Below are 17,476 nucleotides of genomic sequence, written 5' to 3'. Positions count from 1 at the left end.
CAATGGTTGAGAAAACTGAAAATATTGAAGTAATGCGGATGAAAAATAATGATCAAAGACAAGTGAAGTGTTTCACATTATAGCTCAGTGTAGCAGTAGAAGACGATTGCTTTTGAATAGTTAGATGAGTTGTTTTTATAGTAACTTTGAGGGAATAATAAACTATGATCGTTACCTGGAAAGTAAATTCATATGAATTTCTGTTAAACTATGGATATTTTGTTAACCACATACTTGATGCTTTTGTATCTAAACCAACAATGCAGGCTGGTCATATTGATTTAGCGGCCTAAATTAACAAAAAGTGGCATAATATTGTTTTTACCAAATTTTATCGATTGCACATTCTAAATTTTATTTCTTAAACGTGATATTAGTAATTATTAAATGACTAATTGAAATTTTTTATATAAGTCACTTTATTGTTAAGACATTTTTGAAAAATCACTTATGTAAATTACGTAATATGTTCTAGTTTTGTAAAATAATATTTAAATTAACAATCTTTATGATAAGTTGTTAATGATAATCATTTAAATGTTTTTAGTTATTATGAATTGAAAATTATTATGACTGAAAGTCTAAAACAATATGAGAGAGAAAAAAAAAATGGACAAAAAGAATGCAATAATCCCTGAGTAAATTATCACATATACTTAGCTCTAAGTGTGGCCTCAATTTTTTAACATTTATTTGTGGCATAAAGCTGGAGCTTCTTCTGCCATATGGTAAGGCCGGACCTCGAACCAGGTATGGTATGATAAAATTAGAAATACAATTCTATTAGCAAAGACAATTTCTCTCGTCCAATCAGTTTACAATGTTATCAATAAGCAATGTCATTATCCAAAATTTTGGAATTTTATCGTATGAAGAAGAGTGTAGACGTATCTTGATCACATATGAATGGCTTACCTCAATCCTCAAAAAAAAAAGCAACAACAATGATTTTCCAAAGCATATGTGGTAAGAAATAATGTTATAATCTTCACTCGAAAAAAAAAACAAATCCATGGGCACAGATCAGCCATTTGACGACAACCTCATAAACATATTCCACGTGGACCAATCAAAACAGAACTCTCCTAATCATCTTCCTCGTGGCGCCACGTGGCAACTTGGCCAATCCGTATCGTGTGGCGATCAGAGAGTTAAACCTTGAGGACGAAGAGATAACGAATTGTTGTTGATCACTCGCTTTATAAATCTCTTAATTTCTTGCACACACCAACATCTCTCAAAGCTTCTTCTTCTTACTCCAATCAAATTCTCTCTTCAGCTTCTTGTGTCGTGACGCATACTCGTCGCAGTCGTGAGATATGGCCGCCGCAGTTTCCACCGTCGGTGCCATCAACAGAGCTCCGGTACACTTTAATCACCTTACACTATGTTACGAGATCTCCTAACATAATTCACTATTTCATTAGTGCTTTAATGTTACTTTTAACACTATCTTACACTTGTGTTTAGACACTTGAATAGCTTTGGTTCTTACAAATTTTAGCTCAAGAATTTGATCTTTTGAATCACTTTGAGATTCTCTGACAGAACTGAAGAATCTGGACTTTAACTAGGAAATCTAAAGATACTTTGATGCTTCTTTTATTCTCTACTTTGGGAACTATATATAGATTACTAGATTTGTTCAAATCGATGTAGAAAGTATAGTAATTGAACTGAAACTGTAGAGTTTTGGAGGATTTTAAAAGATTTTTTGCTTCACTTTATTTTTTTTTGTTTAGTTTGGTCTATATACCTTGAAGTCTTGAACTACGTGAACCAAATTAAATTGTGGTTTAATCTTCAGCTTATTCACCGGTTCGGTTCCGGATTGAACACTTTTTATCCTTAGGAATAGTCTGTAAACCGGTTCTTCAACCATATGAACCAAACTTGAATTCAAGATTGGTGTTTGAACTGTTTGTGTGTGTGTGTGTGTGTGTGTGTGTTGCAGTTGAGCTTGAACGGGTCAGGATCAGGAGCTGCATCAGCCCCAGCTTCAACCTTCTTGGGAAAGAAAGTTGTAACTGTGTCGAGATTCGCACAGAGCAACAAGAAGAGCAACGGATCATTCAAGGTGTTGGCTGTGAAAGAAGACAAACAAACCGATGGAGACAGATGGAAGGGTCTTGCCTACGACACATCTGATGATCAACAAGACATCACCAGAGGCAAGGGTCTGGTTGACTCTGTCTTCCAAGCTCCTATGGGAACCGGAACTCACCACGCTGTCCTAAGTTCCTATGAATACATTAGCCAAGGCCTTAGGCAGTAAGTTTTGCATCTCTTTACATCTCCCATTAGTTCCATATATATTTAGACTCTGTGGTTTCAAATTGTCATTATCTTCTTGAAATAGGTACAACTTGGACAACATGATGGATGGGTTTTACATTGCCCCTGCTTTCATGGACAAGCTTGTTGTTCACATCACCAAGAACTTCTTGACTTTGCCTAACATCAAGGTATAGTTTAGAGTTTTTATTTTGAGTATTTTTTGGTGCAATCTTGAGTTATTACACAACTTTATTGATCTTGAAATGCTCTGTTTTTTTCTTGCATAGGTTCCACTTATTTTGGGTATTTGGGGAGGAAAAGGTCAAGGTAAATCCTTCCAGTGTGAGCTTGTCATGGCCAAGATGGGTATCAAGTTAGTCCATTTCCTAAACTCCGATTTCGACCCTCTTACAGTTTCGCTCTCATCAAAAAAAATCTAAAAAACGTTCACACCTTTTTTGCAGCCCAATCATGATGAGTGCTGGAGAGCTGGAGAGCGGAAACGCAGGAGAACCAGCGAAGCTTATCCGTCAGAGGTACCGTGAGGCAGCTGACATGATCAAGAAGGGAAAGATGTGTTGTCTCTTCATCAACGATCTTGACGCTGGTGCGGGTCGTATGGGTGGTACTACTCAGTACACTGTTAACAACCAGATGGTCAACGCAACACTCATGAACATTGCTGATAACCCAACCAACGTCCAGCTCCCAGGAATGTACAACAAGGAAGAGAACGCACGTGTCCCAATCATTGTCACGGGTAACGATTTCTCCACCCTATACGCTCCTCTCATCCGTGATGGACGTATGGAGAAGTTCTACTGGGCCCCGACCCGTGAAGACCGTATTGGTGTCTGCAAGGGTATCTTCAGAACTGATAAGATCAAGGATGAAGACATCGTCACACTTGTTGATCAGTTCCCTGGTCAATCTATCGGTAAGAAAGATTCTGACTACCCTGAACTTGGTCTATATAGGAACTCGGGCAGAATCTGATTTGTATTTTTTCGTGTGGACAGATTTCTTCGGTGCTTTGAGGGCCAGAGTGTACGATGATGAAGTGAGGAAGTTTGTTGAGGGACTTGGAGTTGAGAAGATCGGAAAGAGGTTGGTGAACTCAAGGGAAGGACCTCCTGTGTTCGAGCAACCCGAGATGACTCTTGAGAAGCTTATGGAGTACGGAAACATGCTTGTGATGGAACAAGAGAATGTCAAGAGAGTCCAACTTGCCGACACTTACCTCAGCCAGGCTGCGTTGGGAGACGCAAACGCTGACGCCATCGACCGCGGAACTTTCTACGGTAAAACAGAGGTTTGAAACTCCTTTGTTTTTTGGTTTGGTTGGCCACGGGATTAAACCTTGGGATATGAAAATATAAAAGAGAAGAAGAAAATGGAATTAGGTTTTCTGAAGTTAAACTTACTTGACTTGCAGGAAAAGGTGCCCAGCAAGTAAACCTGCCTGTTCCTGAAGGGTGTACTGATCCTGTGGCTGAAAACTTTGATCCAACGGCTAGAAGTGACGATGGAACCTGTGTCTACAACTTTTGAGCAACATTATCCTGCTTATTAATTTGCTGTTTTACTCCTATTGTCTCTTTTGGTTATTTTTTTCCCTTTTGTGTAATTGTGGATTGGGTCTTGTCCTCTTTTGTTCCTTCTTTTTTTATGATCATGTGCAACACATTGGTAATTTAAAATTGCCTTGTCATAAACTACATTTCTTCATCTTCCAATGCATAGTTTTGCACATTCTGTTAATGTTTAGACATTTGAAGTAAACAAAATCTGTGCCCAAACAGAACAAAATAGAAACAACACTCTAGATGTGAAGCGATATATATCCATCTATCTCTGGAACATATAAATAGGAAAAGCCGTATCCGGATAAAACAGACGAGCTTATGGATATCGGTTCCACGCCCACACCGATGACCAAACTATATAAGCCAGAAATTGCATCGCATTCAGAGCACCACACTATTGCATGGTATTCTTACAAAGAAGAAATCCGATACATTGCTTCACATATTGAATGTTTGCAGTCTCTAGACTATTAGTAGATGCACATAATTGTGTGAATGTGTATATATATTCCAATTGTGATCACAATTCTCTTTATTTATAATGGCTGGCTCTTAAACATCCATCATCATACATACATAACTCAACGTAAGAATTTGAGGAAAACGAATCAATTTCCTCTCTTTGTTATCTATGATCACTAGAGCAACAAGCTATAAGGGTGATACTAAATAAAGTATCAGGTTTTAGATGTAACAACCTTGATCGAGGAGAGGCTAACTATGTCGGGGCTTTTGAGTTGATCAAGCTGTTTAGTACCTAAGCGAAGCAAATACTCGATGTACTGGAAATTCTTACGGTCAACCTCCTTAGAGTTGTGGCGGAATTCTGTTGACACGATCATCTCTATTCTCTTCCTGTCTTCTGTTGGCCTAGAACGAGCTGCTCTTAGAAATCCTCTGTAGAGACTCAAGACTTGCTTTTGCATCCCAGAAAGTTTGGAAGCTCCCATTTTCCTCTTTAACAAAAGAGTAAACCAAACAAGCTCATTTTAGAATATTGTCATATACTGAGCACATAACAAGCATTTGAGCTAAAGAAGTGCAGTGACTGATGAACAAACAATCAATAAGATAAAAGTTTGCTACGCAAATCAACAATCATGCAGTGCATAGCGATGAACTAAACGCAGAAATCGACAAGAGAACGGGTTCTTCAAGCAAACAGACAATGTTGGCCTCAGATTGTGATTAAAAATCTTATATTGTCAACAACTAAAATATATCCCAAGACTTGCTAAGCGTATATGATGATGAGCCATTGAACAGAAGCTGAGAGACACACTAAGCAATTCCTGGAACTGATTTTGAATTAGAAAAAGAAATAAGACAACTCAAAATCTGGTGAGAATAAGCAAAAGAGGACAAAATTGTGACCAACAAAGATTTTCCAATTCCATCAGCAAACTACTCAAACTCAGAGAAGATGTCGAAATGGAAAAAACAACTTGTGTAATCAAAATTGTTACAGCATCTGGCTCAACGAGATCCGGGCTATTTCATCTCACAGATATTCGCATAATTTTCATTTCCTAAAATAGATTACAACTAGAGAGAGATTATGAGAAAACCGGACTTTCGGATGGAAGATTTTAGAACAGAGATGCAGGAAGAAGAAGAAGAAGAAGATTAAGCGTACCTGTAAATATCTCAAAAATCGAAAGAGCAAGCCAACAAGTAAAAGAAACTCTGGGATTCAGGGAATTAATGAGGAACATTTAATGGGCTCTTGTAATACGGGCTTTTATCTCTGGAGATCAGAATGGGCTTGTACATTCAATTTTTGTCATACGACATCTTTAAACTAAACAACATTTCAATTTATTACCATTTTTGTCTTTAATTCAGTTAATCATGCACAATTTGTTTTTTTATTCAAAAAAAGGCTGTTACAGTATTTAAAATACATAAAATACGTTATTTTTTGTACATAAACACATCTTTAGTAATACGCCCAAAAATCAATTTCTTCTTGATTTACCATTTTTACAGTCAAAACCCACTTAACTAAATAATCCAAATATTCCTATTAAATAGTGGGGATTATGGTTAGTAATTCGCAGTAACAGTTTTGAAGAAGAAAAAAAAAACGTTTAATCAATTACCAACAATGAAAAGAAAAAGAGGAGGAGGTGGAGGTGGTGACAGCACACGAAATGGACGGTTGGGCATAAGCCAATTCTGTAATCTTCTTGTTAACACCTCCTCCTTCTTTCTCTCCCTTCTTCTTCTTCTCCTCCTCCGTTTATCCTCAAATTAAAAGTCAATCAAATCAAATCAAATCAAATCCTCCAGATGCTGTTACCAATCATCTTCTTCCTGAAGATTTGATTTCTCATTTTCCCCTCTTTCATATCCCTATTCCCATGGCTTCTGGATCTTACTGGTGTTATAGTTGTAGCCGATTCGTTTGGGTTTCCGATTCTCTCTCTTGCCCTGATTGCGACGGTGGTTTCCTCGAACACATCCAAGAAACTCTCGATTTCACACCTTCCGATTCCTTCCACCGTCTCACCACCACCACTCAACATCGCAGCCCCACTCGCTTCCCTCCTTCCTCCTCTTCTTCTTCGACCCCCTCCGCTTCTATGCACGCTTCCACCGCCGAGAACAGTCCCACTCCTACCACCGTTACTCGTACCCGAAGCAATCGATCTCCTAATCCCGTTATTGTTCTCCGTGGATCTGGTGCTCCTTCTGATGTTTCCGAAGGTTTAGATCGATCTGCTTTTCAGATGTATTACGATGATGGTACTGATTCTGGTCTTAGACCTTTACCACCGAGTATGACTGAGTTTTTGTTAGGTTCTGGATTTGATCGCTTGTTAGATCAGATCTCTCAGATCGAGCTTAACACCAATCGGATTCATCGTTCTTGTGAACATCCTCCGGCTTCTAAATCGGCCATTGAAGCTTTACCTCTGATTGAAATCGATCTGACTCATCTCGAATCGGATTCTCAATCTCATTGCGCTGTTTGCAAAGAGAATTTCGTTTTGCAATCATCTGCTCGTGAGATGCCGTGTAATCACATCTATCATCCTGATTGTATCCTTCCTTGGCTTGCGATTCGAAACTCTTGTCCGGTTTGCCGTCATGAGCTACCGGCGGAGGATCTCACCGACGCAAGCGGTGCCGCTTTGACTGTTACCGCTACTGCAGAGGAAGAGGAAGACTCCGCGGCGGGGTTGACGATTTGGAGGTTACCAGGTGGAGGATTCGCGGTAGGGAGAATCCCTGGTGGTTGGAGAGGAGGTGATAGAATGATGCCGGTGGTTTACACGGAGGTTGACGGTGGAAGACTCGGCGATGAGAGACTTCCGAGGAGAGTAGCTTGGGGTTCGAGAAGAGGAGGAAGAGATGGAGGTAGTAGAGAGAGAGGTGGCGGGTTTGCGGGTCGGATCATGAGGCTTTTTGGGTGTTTTAGTGGGTCATCTGGATCCATAGCTGCTGCCGCTGCATCATCCGGGTCCGGGTCGAGAATTCGGGTTACCCGTAGAACCAGGTCGTTCTCTATGTTTAGTACGGCGTCGTCTTCGTCAAGGAGACGAAATTGGCTAGCGTGATTACTAGAATTATCGTCCCCTCTCTCAAGGTAAAAATCTAAACACGAAAGAACAACACACTCTTCTTCTGTTTAAAATTTTCCTTTGTTCCTTATTAAGTTTTTGTTTATTTGAGTGTAATGATTATATTCATTCCCAAAATTTGAATCTATGCGAGTAAATTGATACAAAAGTTTAGGTGATATAGTGACGAAGTTAGATGTTGAAATTGTTCTTGAACATTTGGAGTTTTGTTGTTATTTTTCAGTGGAAAGATACGTTACTATGACTAGATTAGTGAGGGTGTAGATAAATTGAAGAATGGACCATGAAGGAGATTCATAGTTGTTCTATTTGTAGAAATCGTTACCGTGAGTACTATATGGATTGTGATACAAATGTTAAGCAGCTTAATACTAACCAAGAAAATGGGTTTCAATCTACTTACCCTGTATTCAAATTATAACATCTTTAGTATTCAAACCTAAAGTGAATTATGTTTGCCAATCTTGTCCAGTTATAATCTTGGAACTGCAGACTCAACCAAAGATACGTACCTAGAGGCTATAGAAGAATCTTGTAAAGACACCAATTAATTTTGAGGTCAATAACTACAAGAACGTAAAGTAAAGCAATAATAGAGTTTCATACAACGCATCTGATGTTGCTGTCGTTTATCGGAGACAGTCTTTGTAACTTAGCCATTATTTTTCATTAATAGATTTGTTTATGCCCTTTTATGTCTCCTATGTCAATGCACTCTTACTCTTATAACAATATTGAAAGTTGAAACTGTAATTTGTTGGGTCGTTGAATATAAACATTTATCAACAATAGCACGAAAAAAATATGACCCTTTTTTCTTTCTTTTTCGTCAGCAGGAAAAAATGACCTAAACCCAAATGCTTAGCGATTTGAATTTGCGTATTAAAGTTTGGGATCTGAAATTCGATTGCTTAAGTTAAGACAAAATTTCGGATAGAATTTGTTTTGTATGATCATGAGTCATATGACAATAATATTATCATCAACCTCACATATTGGAAGTCCAGATCGTATCCAACGTGGATACCATTAGGCTAAAAGGTAGAAAACACTAATCACTTCTACATCGTGCTATAACACCTCCAAAACCCTTGTTAAGCCTCGTAAAATCATGAACTGAACACATCTCTCCTTTGGTCAATTTCGCTGAGAGAGGCCTTGTGTGTAAAATAACATTCTTAGAGTATGTGACTCTAAGCCCAACACTATGATAGCTATTTTTAGAGTATGTGACATAACAATAACAATATTGTATGTGACTCTAAAAATAACAATATTGTATTTAACACCCAACTCTTTAAAATGGCATGTATTAATACAATATCAAGAAGAAGAAGAAAAACAATAGTAGAATATTGCACTATTCTTTAAGATAGACTGTTCTTCGATTTTTTTTTTCAATATAGAAATATATCCAATATATTATGTATTGGTTTCTTTTTGTTCTTATAAAATTCCATGATATAACTTGTTTTATATGAAATATATGCGACAAATTGTGATGTTAGATCTATGCGGTTTCAAATAACATGTTATAAAGGCATTTTCAATAGTTAAACACTACATTATGTCATCGACCCAATTTTGGAGTAAACATGTTACTTTACTTTTTGGTTATTTCACCAATTCACCCATACATAGATCCATATTTCATGTTATGGTCATAGTTGTATCACAAGGAAAATTCAGAACCCTACATATATAACACACATACATATTATATAACATTATTAACATACCACCAAGGTAAACTCGGAGATTATTCAAATTTTAATTTGCAAGTAGCCTATGAGCCAAGTGATGTAAACGGGACAAACTAGTTCACATAGACTCGTAACTCATTGTTTTGCTTCAATCACTTTCACACTCATAATCAAATATTGGATTATTCACGGCAATCTTATTAGACCATAATACTACAAACAGAAAGATTGGGGTCCCCCATACACAATGGTCTGGCCTTGCCACGAAAAAAATACATACGAATAATACAAATAAACGCATTTATTCAGAATTGACTTTACTTCTTCAATTTGTTTTTATGTTATCCTTGGTGTTGGTTTTTCCACGAACGTGATAACACCAAAATGTAGTGTAAAATTGTAGGAGCATAGTCATATACCCGTTTGTCATTCCGGGTTGCAAGTGGCGGGACGATATTAGTGACGTCCACAAAGATGATAAGAAACATTCTCGAGATTGGCTTGGTCCATATAATCACATCCAATCACCCTGAGAAAAACAGTCCCAACATTTAATGCTCGAGGCCGTTTTCAAAATTTCGACAAAGGTTGTTAATACAAACTGTGCTTTGATTTAGGGATCTTATTCTGGTTCATGAGTGTTATACTAGCCTTTATCAACATGATGGACTATTGATAAGTGTATATGGAAATCTCACATTTAATAAAATGATTGATACTTATATAACATATTAACTTAATTTACAACTTTTACCCAATTAAGTAGTTTTCTTTAATGTTCATTGCCTTCATGTTTGGAGTTTTTTTGTCAAGAGCTTCAAATCAATTGTGATTAAGTGTAGCTAAAATGTCACCTTGCAGCTGTAACTCTATAATTCCATTGGTTGAGACTCATTGCCCCAAGACCAAAAATATATTTGTTGGTGCTTGGTTGAAAGAAAAAGGAGTTATTTGGTAACACAACAGGGAGGAGTTGGTGAGAATTGAGAACGACTTAGAAATGGGTTGCCTCCAGCACACAATTTGACAAATCTTTTGTCGATTTCATCACCACCTTTCGCCAACTTTGACAAACTCTGCAAAATTACAATATAAAATTCAACTTTCGTTTACCTTAAATATACTACACGGCAAGCATGACTCGGTTTGACGTGTTACTGTGAGGTTACGACCATCTTAAACTTTTTGGAAGTACTTTTTCTACATTCAAAATTTTATATTAAGAAAATGATTTTAGAATTGAGGACTTTATACGAATGCATGTAGGTTAGGTGATTAGTAACATCGGAGACAGGATAAGACACTACTTGATCGGGACGCAAATGAGGTAGAACTTAAACTGAAAACTTTTTGTTCTAAATGTATTTTTAGATTCATATGGAATGTAAACATGACAAAACAAAACACAACGAAAAAAAAATTCTAAAATCTACTTTTTACCCGCTATGTTACTGCGATCCCTTTGTTGTTTGGTAGCAATTTGGATGGCATATTTTCACGGTAACAAATACTACTACTAATCATAAAGTCAGAGTGTAAGACAAATTAAAGAGATTTACATATATGTAAAATTTACTATGTCGGTCGTGAGTTATATTAGGAAGGTGCTTTTTGTCAAATCACCAAATCTCTATTATAATCATACTTACTGGAACAACTTTGCAAACTAGATTGGTCTTAAAAGATTAACAAAATCATTCAAAAAACAAAAAGAACAATCCTTTAAATTATGAACTTGCTTGTTTTTTGTTAAACTAAGTTACGCTTTCGTATATAGCAATCATAGTACATGATGCATTTTATCAAAAGAAAATCAAATTATAATCTCCAACCATCCTTATTTTTATCCCTGAGGTGGGTTATTGAATTTAATAAATAGAACTTTACACGATATCTCTCTTACGATTAATCTAATGTAGATATGATTTAGAAAATTAAAAGTAAAATTAAATCTGCCTAAAACAGAAAGAAAAATTTTAAAAATGTGAGAGATCCCGGAGAAAGTGGGAACACAAAGAAAGTAGAAAAAAAAGTTGATGTGAACTACAGAGACTAAACAGAAACCACAATGACACGGCCAAAAAGACCTACTCCTCCACTCACACTCACTTGTCAAATGAATTCGACAACACAAAAACCCTAATAATCTCATGAAATGATATTTGTAATTAGGTCGAGACAAAATTATGTATAAGTTCTAGTTTCCCAAGTGGTTTGGTCAATGATTTGACTTGCTACTAGAATTATTGCTTAGACGTTAACTGAAGATTTTTCACCTAAAATTCAAAGTAAACCGAAACAAACCGGGCAATCCGTAATTAAGAGATATAGAGAAAAAAAAGAGACAATATTTAAAGACGTCAAGTAGTGTAGTATGTAACAAAGAGTCTAGACTTATAATGATGGCTTCGTCATCATCATCTATTTCAAATTTGTTTCTTCGAATCTCAATTCTACTTCTCATTTTCCCTCTCACGTTATGCAAAACATCTTCTTCAGATCAAACACTACTCTTCTCTCTCAAAACACAGAAACTTCCTCGGTCTTCTTCAGACAAGCTTTCATTCAGACACAATGTTACTCTCACGGTCACTCTCGCCGTCGGCTCTCCACCGCAAAATATCTCGATGGTTCTTGACACCGGAAGCGAGCTTTCATGGCTTCACTGCAAGAAATCTCCAAACTTAGGATCCGTTTTTAACCCGGTTTCATCCTCTACGTACTCACCAGTACCTTGCTCATCACCAATTTGCAGGACCCGGACCCGGGATTTACCCATACCCGCTTCATGCGATCCGAAGACCCATTTCTGCCACGTGGCAATCTCCTACGCTGACGCTACCTCAATTGAAGGTAACTTAGCTCACGACACGTTCGTGATCGGGTCTGTGACCCGACCCGGTACGTTATTCGGGTGTATGGACTCAGGTTTAAGCTCCGATTCAGAGGAAGACGCTAAATCGACCGGTTTAATGGGAATGAACCGGGGATCTTTATCTTTTGTTAACCAGCTAGGTTTCTCAAAATTCTCGTATTGCATCTCCGGTTCAGATTCCTCCGGTATTTTGCTTCTCGGTGACGCGTCCTATTCCTGGCTGGGTCCAATCCAATACACGCCTTTGGTTCTCCAAACGACACCATTACCGTATTTCGACCGGGTTGCTTACACGGTCCAATTAGAAGGAATCCGGGTCGGGTCAAAGATACTTTCTTTACCGAAATCCGTATTTGTACCGGACCATACCGGAGCCGGTCAGACGATGGTTGATTCAGGTACACAATTTACGTTCCTAATGGGTCCGGTTTACACAGCCTTAAAAAACGAGTTTATCGCGCAAACCAAATCGGTTCTCAGAATCGTAGACGACCCGAATTTTGTGTTCCAAGGGACAATGGACCTATGTTACCGGGTTGGATCGTCAACCCGGCCCAATTTCACAGGTTTACCAGTGATTAGTTTAATGTTCCGTGGCGCGGAGATGAGTGTGTCGGGTCAGAAACTGTTGTACCGGGTAAACGGAGCCGGGTCGGAAGGAAAAGAGGAAGTGTATTGCTTCACATTTGGAAACTCTGATCTTTTGGGAATAGAAGCATTTGTTATAGGTCACCATCATCAGCAAAACGTGTGGATGGAGTTTGATTTAGCTAAATCAAGGGTTGGTTTCGCTGGTAACGTTAGATGTGATCTAGCTAGTCAACGGCTCGGATTAAGAGATTGATAGGACTTGTTTAAGTCGTATGTGGAAAATGAGAATATTTTCTAGACCAAATACATTTATATAGTTTTGTAAGGATAGCTTTATACGATGTGGTTCGTGGAGTTTTTTTTTTTTTTTGTGGGGAATTTTGTAAGAATGTGTATTATAGGAGATCTTCATGTTATTTTAGTAATTCAATGCCCTTCCTCGGTTTGCAACTAACTCCACTTGAAAGGATCATTGTCGCCATGCGTCCTACAACATGTCAATTCTCTAAGACAGTACTCTATATGTTTCAATGTAAGTGTCGTTTTGAAATGAAACTTCTTATCATTTATCTATATTTATTTATGATCATTCCTTATCAAAATTTTAACCGAAATCGAATAAAAAAAACAAACAAAAGAATTGAAATTTAAATACTAAACCGATTGAAACCACTGAAAAAATAAAGTGAACCGAACCAAATGCCAAACCATCTCAACACAGCTTCTGTTATATGCTTTCCAAACCAAACTCCGGCTCGCATGTAATTCTTACAACTTCTCCAACCTGACAACAAGATTTGGCCTATATGAAGAAGTTTGTCTACCAAAGACAAAGCCCATACTGAAAAACTAACAAAAGAAAAATCGAAGTTTGGCTCGGATCACTTCGACTTCATTATACAATTATCACGCTTTATGTGAAACGAATGATTGGGCTAAGCCCATGATTTGCTGGAGACGGGTTGATGTGAGGTGCTCCAATCTTCTTTTGCTCTAAAATAATTATACTAAAGTTTCTAAACTCACTTGTAGTCCGAATGTGGTCGATCAGTTTGCTTGAACCAGTACTCGGAGTCCATTTCTTTTCCCGTGAGATTCACCATGATCAAGTTATAGACAATCGTTAGAAGTAGCAATGTTACATCCCCACATAAGTCCTAGAAAGAGTGTCATTAACACTAGGAATGTGAAAATAGGTTTAAAACTCCAGCCTCGCCTGAACCCGTTAAAAGCCCAAGTATGCAAAAATCCCAGCGGGCAAGGATATGGAACTTGTACTAACTTACGCTGCCATTGTGTCAAACCTCAATACTATATGCGATACATTTATTTACAAGTGGAAAACAAAAAAAAAATCATAAAGAAACCATCTTAAACTAATGGGTACAACTGAAATTTAATTTCAACAGATGTCTCTACATATCGAAATGTTTTCTTAAAATTGTGTGAAGAAGTCTCTTCCAGTTCTTTATTAGAGCAACCGCAATGGTGGCTCTTATAGAGCTCTAAGCCTAGTTTCTTAAAAGAAAAAACTCCAAATTTAAATCAAAACTGGTTTTAAACCCAAGAAACGTTTCTTGTTTTAGAGTTTTTTGGTCTCATAAGAGACGCTGGCGTGGTACCGTTTATTGGTTCGTAAACAGAGAAAAAGAAAAAAAAATTCCCAATTCATTTTTCTCGAGCCTCTCTCTCTCACACCTTGTTATCTCCGACGGCGATTTTGGGAGAGATCGGTCTGAAAAAGAGTTTCTCTTGTCAGAAGCTGAAGAATCAAAAGCCTCTTAGAAATGAATTCCATGGAAAACAGATCATTTTCGGTGATGCTCAAGACGAGAGCTTCAGAAGGAGCTTCCGATCGTCATCCATCACAGCTCAGGTAAATTTGATTTCTAGTGTTTTCATTTTCGTTTGTCCCAAATTTTACATGCGCAACCTAATTAGAAAGATCTTGAGAGCTAATTGTTGAAAGAAACGTTTTTTTTAAAGGTTTTGCTTTAATTTTGTAGTGAATTATGACTGGATGAGAAAATTTTGGTGTAGGGTTCATGTGTTTTCAATTTGAGCTGTTGATTTCTTGGATTTGTGAAAATTTTGGTGTAGGGTTCATGTGTTTTTTTTTAGGTTTTACTTTAATTGCAGCTTTAGCTGTACCAATGCCACGGTTGGTTCTCATTACCATATAACATGAGACAACCAATTACAACCATGTTAGGTTTGGTTTTGATCTTGATTTGTTTTTTTTTTCAGATCAAGAAATTCAGAGATGCATTGGCAAAGCATGGTCCAGATAGGTGCAGCCTTGGACGGACTAAAGGCCTTGAAGAGAAAGAGCTTGTGGCACTTGCAGCCAACAAAGATCTCAACTTTACTTACAGACCAAAGCATGTACCAGTTGAGAAAGAAGCAGCCACTCCTAATTTAAACCCAAGCCTCCCTAGCTTTCGACTCATTCTTAGCAAAGCATTTCGAAGAGAGTGTACTGCTTAAGTTGCCAGAGAATTAGCAGTCTGTCCTCAAGCAATCCCTTATAAGTGAAGTGGATGATATGCCTACCTAAACCTAACTCACATTGATTCATAATCTGAGTTTTTGTTTTAAGAAACCTACTTAAGGACTCACCATTGGACAAATAAATTTGTAAGGATTCATCAAAAACTCTTAACTTTAAAAATGGCATAAAGTAAGATTATAAAATGTTTAAGAATCCTTTTAAGGATTCAACCATTGTTGTTGCTCTTAGTTCTTGAACTTTAGTCTATTTTAATTATGTAGACAAAGAAAAGGAGGTAACATAAAGAGACAAAGCATATCAAGGAGATCCAAGTCATTCCATATGCTAGTGGGTATCCATATTTGTTCATGTGACGCTATCAAAGACCCATAACATCACCCCCAAACAAATCGATTCTTTGAATCTTTTCATTGATCCTTTCATTACCTACTTCTATTTTGTCTCACATTAATATAGATAAACGATATGTCGACTCATCTATGTCCATGCATACAAACGTCACTTACTCTTTGCATGTTTGCCATTGAACCTGATTTGTTGACTGTCGTAGCAATAATGATTCTATCCGTTCCTCATTTACAAATAACAAATCGCAACAAGATATATGGTGAGAACATATAGATTGTAGCCTTGTAGGAAAAAGAAAAACAGAATAATAGAGCTCTAAAAATAATTCCTTTTATCCCATTGCTTTTGTAATGTCTCTTCTTGAACTCGATTCTTTTATATATGTTTATCAAGATCGTGTGGATTAATTATCTATAATTCCTTTTATCATAGGACGCCTTTTGACATATATAGAGAACAAATCTAAAAATTATCTAAAAGTCAAATACTTCAAACTTCTCTTTTTAACGACCTTACTTGAATAAGATCTGTTCTATAGGCTCGTACCTCTGTTTCCTTGATTTCTAAGGAGACAGGCCCTTAACCCTGGTTAATAAATAAATAATTTAGAAAAAAAATCTCTTTTTCAAAAAAAAATTGAAACATTCCAAATTACCCCCAATTTTTAATCCTAATTAGTAAAAAATCGGATAGCTACACTCAAATTCCGAAAAACTGGACCCATTACCAGAATTTTTAATCCCATATTTCTTGAAACTATCCGAATTATGATGCATGTATTTCTCATCATTTGGATAATATTGTCTCTACTATTAATGTTGTTCAGGCTTGCGTGTCACGGATGTGATTGTTGACCAAACATGGACCCTAAATTACACTTTTGTATTTATTTCAAAGAATGATTTTGGATCGAGATTGGCCTTGGCCCTTGGCCTTTTTTTTTTTTTTTTTGATATATAGTTATTTCATCCCTTGTTTGAAAAATCGTTGTGCGCTAGTCGGTCGTTTGGTATGGGGCCTAACGATTAATCCAAAAATCAGATTAAAATCGGGGATTAATCGGGGATTAATCGGGGATTAGTTTTAGGGTTATTTTAATATTTTTAAAACATATTAATCCAATATTGTTTTTAAAATTATAGTAAACACATAAAATTATATTTTTAAGATAAAAATTTATGATTTTTATCACGAATTTATGATTTTATTAAAATTTGAACATAAGTTATTGTAAAACATCACAAACTCTCAATTTAAATGATTGAATAACAAAAATAAATCGGGATATGTAAAATTAGGCTGAAAGTAATCGGATTAGGCGGGAAGTAATCAGATTAGACGGAGAGTAATCGGGTAACTGATTTCTTTAGGGAATTAGTCATTAATCAAAACAGATAGGGTGGGCCTAGCGATTAAACGGGGAGTAATCGGCATAGGTGGGAATTTTTAGAACGGAGATTTCATCCTATAGAACTAATTAAGACTCGGCCAGGTTTGCTAATTAACTCCATAAAGAAGTGAGCGGTCACATCAAAGGACGAATACTGAATATAAACTAATATAACCGTGAAAATGGAAATAATAGTTTATGTTCCATATCATGTAGGTTAAATATAATACCATTAATTGATGGAAAAAAAGTATATATAATATTTTCTCTGTTTTTTAAGTTTGATGTTTTAGGTTTTGCACATAAATTAAGAAAAACTAATTTTTATATTATTTAATTATTTATTTGTTTGTTTAATAATTTTAGTTTCACTTCTCTCCTCTTCATATTGGTTACAATTAAAAGTAATAATAATATTATTACAAAACATCAAACTTTGTGAAACAAAAAAAAAATCCCAAAACATCAAACTATTAGGAACAGAGGAAGTACCATTTTGAAGCAGAATCTGTTCTATATGGCACAGAGTGACAACTCCTACTTCGTAGTTAGAAATGCTAAAAAGAACACATCTATATTTGTTTTGTCTTTTGGAGGAACGCATTAG

The 17,476-nt window shown here is 36.6% G+C and overlaps 4 protein-coding genes and 1 long non-coding RNA gene across 9 annotated transcripts; 4 read left to right on the top strand and 1 right to left on the bottom strand.

Annotated features, from left to right (window-relative positions):
• Nucleotides 1–961: 961 nt before the first annotated feature.
• LOC9315881 (ribulose bisphosphate carboxylase/oxygenase activase, chloroplastic) lies at nucleotides 962–4,029 on the top strand. Of its 2 annotated transcripts, none has more exons than XM_021028341.1 (7): nucleotides 962–1,364; nucleotides 1,955–2,271; nucleotides 2,360–2,465; nucleotides 2,565–2,650; nucleotides 2,742–3,214; nucleotides 3,297–3,589; nucleotides 3,713–4,029. In XM_021028341.1, the coding sequence occupies exons 1-7, from the start codon at nucleotides 1,320–1,322 to the stop codon at nucleotides 3,731–3,733; spliced, it is 1,341 nt and encodes a 446-aa protein (XP_020884000.1). In that variant the 5' UTR covers nucleotides 962–1,319; the 3' UTR covers nucleotides 3,734–4,029. The 2 variants fall into 2 exon arrangements, with proteins under 2 accessions (XP_020884000.1, XP_020883999.1); XM_021028340.1 differs by having other exon boundaries at nucleotides 967–1,364; nucleotides 3,297–3,578.
• A 348-nt stretch (nucleotides 4,030–4,377) lies between these two features.
• LOC9317739 (succinate dehydrogenase assembly factor 1, mitochondrial) lies at nucleotides 4,378–5,590 on the bottom strand. 3 transcript variants are annotated; one of them, XM_021028342.1, is made up of 2 exons: nucleotides 5,500–5,590; nucleotides 4,378–4,819 (listed from the first exon to the last, which is right to left on the bottom strand). In XM_021028342.1, exon 2 carries the CDS (start codon nucleotides 4,811–4,813, stop codon nucleotides 4,541–4,543), a length of 273 nt encoding a protein of 90 aa, XP_020884001.1. In that variant the 5' UTR covers nucleotides 4,814–4,819; nucleotides 5,500–5,590; the 3' UTR covers nucleotides 4,378–4,540. The 3 variants fall into 3 exon arrangements, with proteins under 3 accessions (XP_020884001.1, XP_020884003.1, XP_020884002.1); XM_021028344.1 differs by lacking the exon at nucleotides 5,500–5,590 and adding an exon at nucleotides 5,437–5,459; XM_021028343.1 differs by lacking the exon at nucleotides 5,500–5,590 and adding an exon at nucleotides 5,330–5,429.
• Nucleotides 5,591–5,975: 385 nt separating this feature from the next.
• LOC9317738 (probable E3 ubiquitin-protein ligase RHC2A) lies at nucleotides 5,976–8,203 on the top strand. The gene is made up of 2 exons (XM_002881626.2): nucleotides 5,976–7,455; nucleotides 7,923–8,203. Exon 1 carries the CDS (start codon nucleotides 6,227–6,229, stop codon nucleotides 7,424–7,426), a length of 1,200 nt encoding a protein of 399 aa, XP_002881672.1. The 5' UTR covers nucleotides 5,976–6,226; the 3' UTR covers nucleotides 7,427–7,455; nucleotides 7,923–8,203.
• A 3,277-nt stretch (nucleotides 8,204–11,480) lies between these two features.
• LOC9317737 (aspartic proteinase PCS1) lies at nucleotides 11,481–13,073 on the top strand. Its single transcript, XM_021029834.1, has one exon. It carries the CDS (start codon nucleotides 11,553–11,555, stop codon nucleotides 12,870–12,872), a length of 1,320 nt encoding a protein of 439 aa, XP_020885493.1. The 5' UTR covers nucleotides 11,481–11,552; the 3' UTR covers nucleotides 12,873–13,073.
• A 1,222-nt stretch (nucleotides 13,074–14,295) lies between these two features.
• On the top strand, nucleotides 14,296–15,290 carry LOC9315880. Of its 2 annotated transcripts, none has more exons than XR_002332869.1 (2): nucleotides 14,296–14,495; nucleotides 14,867–15,290. It is a non-coding gene; the product is annotated as an uncharacterized LOC9315880 (long non-coding RNA). The 2 variants fall into 2 exon arrangements; XR_002332870.1 differs by lacking the exon at nucleotides 14,296–14,495 and adding an exon at nucleotides 14,734–14,780.
• The last annotated feature ends 2,186 nt before the right edge of the window (nucleotides 15,291–17,476 follow it).

Source organism: Arabidopsis lyrata (genome assembly GCF_000004255.2).
Source record: "Arabidopsis lyrata subsp. lyrata unplaced genomic scaffold ARALYscaffold_4, whole genome shotgun sequence".
NCBI classification, from domain to species: Eukaryota; Viridiplantae; Streptophyta; class Magnoliopsida; order Brassicales; family Brassicaceae; genus Arabidopsis; species Arabidopsis lyrata.
The sequence above is the reverse complement of the archived record's forward strand: the minus strand, read 5'-3'. Positions and strand labels throughout refer to the sequence as shown.